At 43.6% G+C, this 8,048-nt stretch overlaps 1 protein-coding gene across 4 annotated transcripts in view; it reads right to left on the bottom strand.

The window, feature by feature from the left end:
- Nucleotides 1-8,048, bottom strand: part of RERE (arginine-glutamic acid dipeptide repeats) — a 309,682-nt gene that overhangs the window by 120,484 nt on the left and 181,150 nt on the right. For all 4 annotated transcript variants that reach the window (XM_019511789.1, XM_019511790.1, XM_019511791.1 and 1 more), the window contains one exon: nt 6,837-6,935. In XM_019511789.1, the coding sequence (XP_019367334.1) occupies nt 6,837-6,935 (99 nt within the window). The remainder of the gene's footprint in view (nt 1-6,836; nt 6,936-8,048) is intronic.

Here is an 8,048-nt window from a genome sequence, read left to right as displayed (position 1 = left end):
GGGGGGGGTTGTGTTTTTTTGTACCTCCACCCTGCTTTTGCAGGGACTATACTTTGATTTTCTGTGAATTACCTTGTCTATGGCTGCCACATGAACAGTAAATAAAATTCATGGTATTTTTGCCCTAGTAAGCAGCTCTGTCTTCCAGCATATCTGAGATGTCTGGCTTCAAAGGAGCAAGCAATGAAAACAATGTTTTCTTGAGCAGATATTCCAAAAAGGGCAGATGAGAGACATTTGTAGATGATTTCAGGCAGGGCAGCCAAGCAAATAAATGTGTGTGTGTCTTTGCGTAAGTAATTTCTTGACCAGCCACGATGGTTCACTGGATTACAAATATTCACAAATGTGTCGGGAAATTAGTTTGCCACGTCGTCTCTTTTTTGGAAGAAGGGCTTTCACTTGTATTTATGACAAATGAGCTTTAAAAAACTGATGGCAGGTGTGGACATTTTAAATTTATGAACTTGGAAATCTCCATACACGGCCAATTAAAGTTTATCGCCAGCAAGGCTTAACTGTCCTGGGATATAAATTTAAGAGGTTATTTGAATCTAGGTTGTTTACCTCTACTAGGCTACATCAAAAGCTGTGTAAAATAAAGCTGTGTAAAATATTTAAAGGGCAGCATATTTCATGATAAAAGCTACAGTTATCAAGCAAGTCAGTGTGTCATCAGCAGCACTGTGTGGAAAAGCATGGTGAGTAACAAACCTTCACCTTAAGCAACACCTGGCATTTTCCCTCCTTACAATTCAGCACGGGCAGGAGGGAGGTGGGGAAGCAAAGGGTGCAATGCACAACGGAGGGCAAAACTGCAATTCATCTCAGTTTCTCTTAACTTTGCAAGGAAAACCCCAGCTCTGAATCTGAAATTGAGAATTCAATTAGCCTCACCCGTGTTCTTCATAACCAACATCTGAATGCTAATTAAGAGCCCAGTGCCATGCAGCACAAGCATCCCTGTGCAATAAACTGCAACACAGCAGCAGTGAACTCTGCCTTCAGCTAGCATGCATAAATAAACAGAATTAATAACTATCCGAGTGTGGACGGGTGACTTAATCTGTTTCGATTAGATGCAGCTCAGCCTGGGGCCTTTGTGTTATTTAAAATGTGTTCATCATGTTTAATTAAAAACCTAATAAACTAGAGGTTCTTTTTGTTCTGATTTGTATTTCGCTCTTTTGTAAGCCCTATCGATTTTCAGTGACTGTGGCTATAAAGGAGAACAGTGCATTCCAAATAAAGGGTAAGAATTTAAGTGCAAATCTGCCAAAACTGGTGACACAAAGAACAGCCAGCCATTTACTATTTTCCTTGCTCATCTCTATAAACAAGACATGCTTGACAAAAGAAAAAAAAAGCCATTTTGCTAAATAAATGATGCTGGAATGAACGTAGCCTTTGTGGACTGTACCTCTCTGATACATTTCCTGTACAAACTGGAAGTACGCAAAGTGGAATTCCTGCTCTGATCAGACATGGGCTACAGTTAAGACCAAATGGCACTGAAATCCTAGATGTTCTCAGCAGATTTTCACCCAAGATGGTAGGAATCCCATCACACTTCTTGTGGGAAGTTTCGACCACATCCTACCAGGGCTTTTGAAACAACCACCGTGGGCCTGGTTCACACAGGAGGAATCGCACCTGCAAAATTAACCAGCCCTGCTCCCCAAAGACTACTCTTCCTTTTCAACTGAAAACGATTTGAGCCTGAGGCTCTTGCCCCATTCTTGTCAGTCCCCTGCAAAGTCAGCATTGTTTTAACACTTATGACGGTAAGTCCCACTTGGAGCCACTGTATTTTGGCTCCCTATTTTCTGGGTCATAAAACTTACCTTCAAAGGCTGAGATTTTCCACAATGGAACCACAGGGAGGAAGAATGGGAGGCAGAGATCCCAATCCCACTGACTGTTCAGAGGGGCCTTTGACCTCACCCTAACTGTGTGTACTAGGTTACAACAGGAGCTCAGTTTAGCACTATAATCTGGCTTAAGAATATATAATTTTAATGATTAAACCTGACATCTGCTGTTTTGATCTGATAGGATACACTCAAAAATACCTGTCTTGGAGCGATTCAGGGTTAAATGGCTTAAGAGAGTGGAAGTAAGACGTCTGGCTGCTTTACACCCTCATTTGCACAGCAGATATCATGTGGAGCGCATATCTAGAAGAGCTCTAGTGGATCTAGTCACAGCTCCCCTTTCCCACCTACTGTGCAACCTTGCTGTAACACTAAGCAGCACACGGCACGTGTCCAGCAAGACATTCAGTGTTACGGAGCTTGTAGGAGGGCACACAGCCAGCTGTTACGTCAAAATGAAGGACACGGATGACAGCTGTGAGCTCCCTGACCTTCCCCAGATGCCAGAAAAGGCCTGGTTGGAAAGCCACAGCTTTCCATCCAAACCAGAACCCACCAGGTGACGTTCTAGTGAGACTCTGTTGCATTACCCGGTGAAACGACAGGTCTTTTAAATGCTTATTGGGAAGGTGCTGATGTGCAGCTCGGCATGACAATGATTTGACAATTCATCAGTAGGAGCAGATTCACGAGGGCTACAAGTGCCACTGACCCCTCCCCACCCAAGTCACTGCTGGAGATTTATGTTGCCAGGTGTAACAGTAACCCGTATAAACAGGAAGCAGCTGCTGCTGAGGCTTCATACTGATGCAACAGTAAAGTAGTTTCTTCAGCCACTTTTATAAGGCAGACTGTGGTTTTCACAGCATGCTCATGAATTTACATATTGGAAGGAGAGAGATTTAAAAATAGCCACAGTTTGACAAACATCAGGGAGATGAGAAAACCTTCATCTTCATATTTACAGAGCCCTCCACTTAATTCAATCACTGGTCAATTTTATCCTCCATTTAATTTGATCTAAACCTCTATAACCGCATCATCTGTAGCAAAAACAACATAACTTCCATCCTTTATTTTAATCAACTCTGATTGCTGCAGGCAGCTCTTACTGGATAATTCAGTCACTGACTGCAGAAAGTTGTTTTAATTAACGAGGAGGCCTTAATCTTTGGACAAGGAACAGTCCACATGCGAGCCAGACGTTAACTAACAAACAAATGTGAGCTATTCAAACAGCACTGCTGACATCATGAATAGCACTGCATGCTATGGGAGGCCAGGCTGCACATACTCAGGAACGGCCACGTTGACAAGAGCAATTGTGCAAGTCAACCCCTGGGAAAGAAATGGATGCTCTCGCATCCTGCAGCTCTGACTCAAACTATTCTCCCGCCAGTTTGTGGGTGTTCTGCCTTAGGGAAGAAAGACTGTAGGATGTAGCTTTAGAGAGAACCCCTCCATTATACTCTTCTGGTTTGCTTTGCTTCCCCACGAGCAATCAGGGAGGCTCACTGCTGAGTCGCCTTGAAGAGCCCGACTGGTGCTGGCTGAAAAGACAAGCGTGCAGCATCACAAAAAATGCTGCAATTCCCCAAATTTGTTTTCCGCCTGCACTGGAACGCAAATGCGACCTTGCCAAAAATACTTTGCAGAGTAGCTGATAACCCCACGGTTAAGCCATCTGCCGGGAATGTGGGAACGTGGATCTGACAGGTGGTCACCTACTTATCTACTGGGCACCTAGCTAACGTCTCTCAGGGAGGTTCCACTTTGTGCCAGTAAATATTCATTCGGTCAAAGACGACACCAACTCTATCACTCGGCGCTGTGGAGACGGGGTATACCCCTCACTCTGGCCACACCGCAGTGAGCACCTTCAACTATTGGGCAATGGCTGGCTGTCCTGGGTGGATCGCCTTTCCTCCCCACCTGTCTCCTACCCTGGATGTGAGAAACCTTCCTGAAACAGTTGTTGTCAAAACCTGTTTCTGTAAAAAGTTTTGCTTCCAATGCACTGGCATTTTCTGGTGGGGGGAGGAAAAAGTTTTGTGGGAGATTTCTGAAGCAGCTCTGGACCCGACATACGATGCGTGGTAGGAGCCCTGCAAATACTAGCGCAGGACTTCCTTTCCCTTGGAAGAAATGCCCCAGTGCCCGGTGCTTTAGCCTGGAATTTTCTGCCAGATGTCAATCCGAGAGAAGCGGGCTCTGAGGTTGCGAGGGTGGAGCTCTGCTCCCTATAAGTAAGAGAACAGGCTGATCTCCGGCTCTGCCATACTTGGATGGCTGCCAAACATTTCTGGAAACTTGGATGGAATAGAACAAGAAGCAAATACGATAAAATGAGCCGAGACTGACAATGATTTATAGAGTTAATGATCATTATTCTGTACTCATACTGTTCACTGTTTGGGAGTAATGTTTCATTTTTCAATAAACCTTGCTTTTTTTCTTATTTGTAAGGCTCCACTCTCCATCATTTAACACTGACTGTTGATCAAAACCCTGAGCCGCAACGATGACGACACTTAGAGCCCCACTGCAGCCTGTTGGTAAAGACAGGGGAAGGGAAAAGGGGACAGCATTTTCTGAATAGGAAAGTAGGGATTGGCACCACACAGCTAACCCTTTTAAGAAAAGCAAGTGTGGAAGGAGAGTGGGGATAAAACGTTCGCAGTACAAATGCACAAAAAAGACCAGAACTTCAGCAGTATTTGTATGAATGGTTCCTTGCTTTAAACAAAATGCCCCGCTTATGCCAGGATCATCCTAGGTGTTATTAAGGACTTGTGCTCCTAGGCGTTTGCTCCTTGTTCTCCACTACCATCCCTCCTCCGAAAGCCCATAGATCCTCTTTCACCTCATGGCTTCAGGCATTTCCTTCACCACAAAGGTCTTTTGTTTGATTTCAGAATAAGACTGCTTTTAATATGGGGGTTTTCTGGCCTACCCCTAACCTACCTCTCTCTCACTTGTAAAAATGTTCATATATGGAGAGAGCAGCATGCACATACTTTGCTAGAATAAACTTCTCGCAAGATTTTCAGAGCATCTAGAGCTTCAAAATCTCTCTCCAGCCATTTTCTGAATAATTCAAAAATGTTAACAGACTAGGAAAATTTCACCCGTTATTAATCAGTTCTATTTTATGACTCTGATGCCAGCTTAATTAGTAACTTGATTAACAAGACTATGTTCCACCCACCACAAGATTATTTCTTAACACACTTTAATTCCATCTAGAAAATTAACTAGTGTAGAAGTTCTCCCACAAACAAATGTTGTTTGGTTCACATCTGCTTCTCTCGCTAGGAATTTTTCTCCATTTACGTTTGGTTAAAAAAAAAAAAAAAAAAAGCAACAAAAGAAAACCCATGAAAACACTGAATTTCTCACCGGAAGATATTTATCCGGAAAGATTACTGTGACATGTTGGAAGATGTACACTTTACAGACTGCACATGGTACAAACTGCAAATGTTGTCCACTGTTTGTAGATAAATATATTTAATAATTATAAAATGGCAACTGTCTGAGCTTGCTGCCTTAACGTGCACTGGTGTTTAATTGCTTAGCTAGGAAACACAGCATTTACCCTTTCCTCAGCAAACCAGACATGACTATGCATAGTTTGTTAAAGGGACACTCTCCCATTATAAGTCACTGTTTAGAAATACGCATTTCCTCAGAGGGGACACTAACATCACTGTGGTTTAAAGGGCAAAACAACTCTGCGGCAGTGATCTACTTTAACTTACTTGCACTCTTTACTCTTAGCCCTTCTTTCATCTTTGAGGATTAAAATAGACAAAACAGTTTCATCCTGTTTACAGTCAAGTATCTCTTGCGGTAGCATATTGCTACAAAGTTTTGCAAAGAGCAAACAGTTGCAATGCGGCAGTGCTTGGAAATCAAACACTGTTGGAAATTCAAGCGTTCCCCTGCAAAGGCTGTTCATTAAATAAGGGATACAATGAACATTTCTCCATTCTGTATAGGGCGTCGGCAAATTAAAAACCAAAAAACCCCACAAACTTTAAACTGCCGTTCCCATTTCAATTATATGGTTCTACAACAGCCACAAAAAACAACTATTAAGTACAAAACTGAATATTACAAATGAAGGCGACTGGGCCCAGATCCCGCAATGATCTTCATGGCTGTGAGGTTTTGAAACGCCTGCATTCAGCTCATTCAGGGCGTCTCTGTCCTGCTTTGGGTCTACCTGCTCATACCAACTCTTCCCAGCCTTACCTGACTCTGGAAATTGCATATAAAATACACATGCCGCATTCAGTATCATTTTGGACCAGGAAGATCTCCTGACAAGTTAGATGTGATACATGTAGCCAGACAACACCACTTTCAGAGGATCCCCGTTTGGTTTATGTCACCCTGAAGATCCAGCCAGCAATAGCTGTGCTGGTCCCTATTTTTTGGCAGGAGGTCACAATCCTTATATAAACCTCACCTAGGAGAAACACTGACTATTGACTGTGTATCGAGCAGCATGAACTGAAGACTGCAATCCTTCCTTCTGTTCCCTCAGGTTCCTGAGAGAAGTAGGAAAAACCAACAAAAACCATGCCGTATGCTCTGGTCCCAGTGTACGTCCCCTCTGACTGCAACTGCTAAATAAAGTGCCAGGCCAGCCCAAAAGCAATACTGGGCACGGTGTGAACTGGAAAGCCTGAGACCTGTACTGCTGCTGCATCTGTCACGGGATGTCCCCTGGAAGCAAGAGTAATCTCCCCATCTCCACAGTGGAAAGATATTTTTCCTTGCACTAACTGGGCCATGTCTACTGTCTATCGATTAAGGGTCAGCTCACTTAGAAATGAAGGGAAAGCTTCACCCCGTGGAACAGGCTCCTTGCAGCTGCCTTAAAAGAAGACCTCTGAGCTGAGGAAGAAATAAGCAACCCTTCTGCATGGCAGAAGGGAATAAATCACTCCTCACCACTTCGTCTTCAGTCCAACACTTCTCGATCAGTTTGGGCACAGGCTTCTTCACCAAGCGCTGCAGGGCTTTCCCGGCATCGTAGTTACTTTCATGTAGCTAAATAATAAAAGCAGAAAAACAAAATTATGTCAATAAACAGAGCTGGAGGTGAATCAATACCAAGGGAAAGGGAGTAGGAAGGAGAGAATGGGACTTATTGCACTTCCTGTATCAACAGTAAAAATAAATAAGCGAAATTTGCAGAACCTGAAGGGTAATCTCAGTTTTATTTAGTGGGAGGGAGAACATTAAAACAAGTCGACTTGCTCTCTGCTTTCTCCCGTCTCTCCCAGAAGACAGTCGAAACCATAACGGATCGTAAATTTTCCCTTTAGCATTTTCTAATATTTCTAACGCAAGAAATTCCAAGGAAAAAAGAGGCACCAAACCCAACATTCTTCAAAGGGAGTGGCATCTTATGCAGCAATATTGGTCTCATATTTATCTAAATCAACTGGAACTAGCATTTTGGAGGTAACACGTGCTTCGGGGACAGAACGTGAAGCTTACTCCTCCAGAAGACTGCGTTTTCGTTGCACAGCGAAGAACAACAAGTTCCTGGAGCACCACATAAGGAGGGAGAGGGGAAAGAAAACCTCTTGCAGGAGGTGCATAGAAACAGCTTGGCATTATAAAGCTTACGGTACTCTCTCAACAACACACCATCCTTCTGTGTGGCGTGGCTACCTTCCACCACCAACAAATGCACCGAGGGCTGGCTGAGGTCGCTGGTGAAAACTAAAGCGAGATCAAGGGATGTAACGGAGAATAAATACCTGGGCTGAAAAAGGCCTTCTTTCAACAAGGAATTCAAGGGACAGACCTCTGATTCTTAGCTCTCGACAGAGAACATGGAAACGATATAAATCTATAGCATGCTATCTTCAAGTACAGTGGGATTTTGGGAACATGACAGCTAATCAGTCTGCTGCTCCGCGCCTTCGAAAGAACGTACTAAAAAGGGAAAGGCAGTATTGCAGGGATGATCACAAACCAATTCTCCATGCACACACCCAGAAGAGAGAGAAATGATTGGTGTGGAAACTTCATAGACAACACAAGTGTTAGCTTTGTTGCCTAAGGAGTTGGATTACCAGCAATGGGCTCACCAAAGCTACTGGCACAAAAGAGTTTGCCAATTCATGTAACATGTAGTGGGGGGGGGGGGGG

This window comes from Gavialis gangeticus, unplaced genomic scaffold (assembly GCF_001723915.1).
Source record: "Gavialis gangeticus isolate Ggan-Ray unplaced genomic scaffold, GavGan_comp1, whole genome shotgun sequence".
Classification (NCBI taxonomy): Eukaryota; Metazoa; Chordata; order Crocodylia; family Gavialidae; genus Gavialis; species Gavialis gangeticus.
This window is presented reverse-complemented; position numbering and strand designations above follow the sequence as displayed.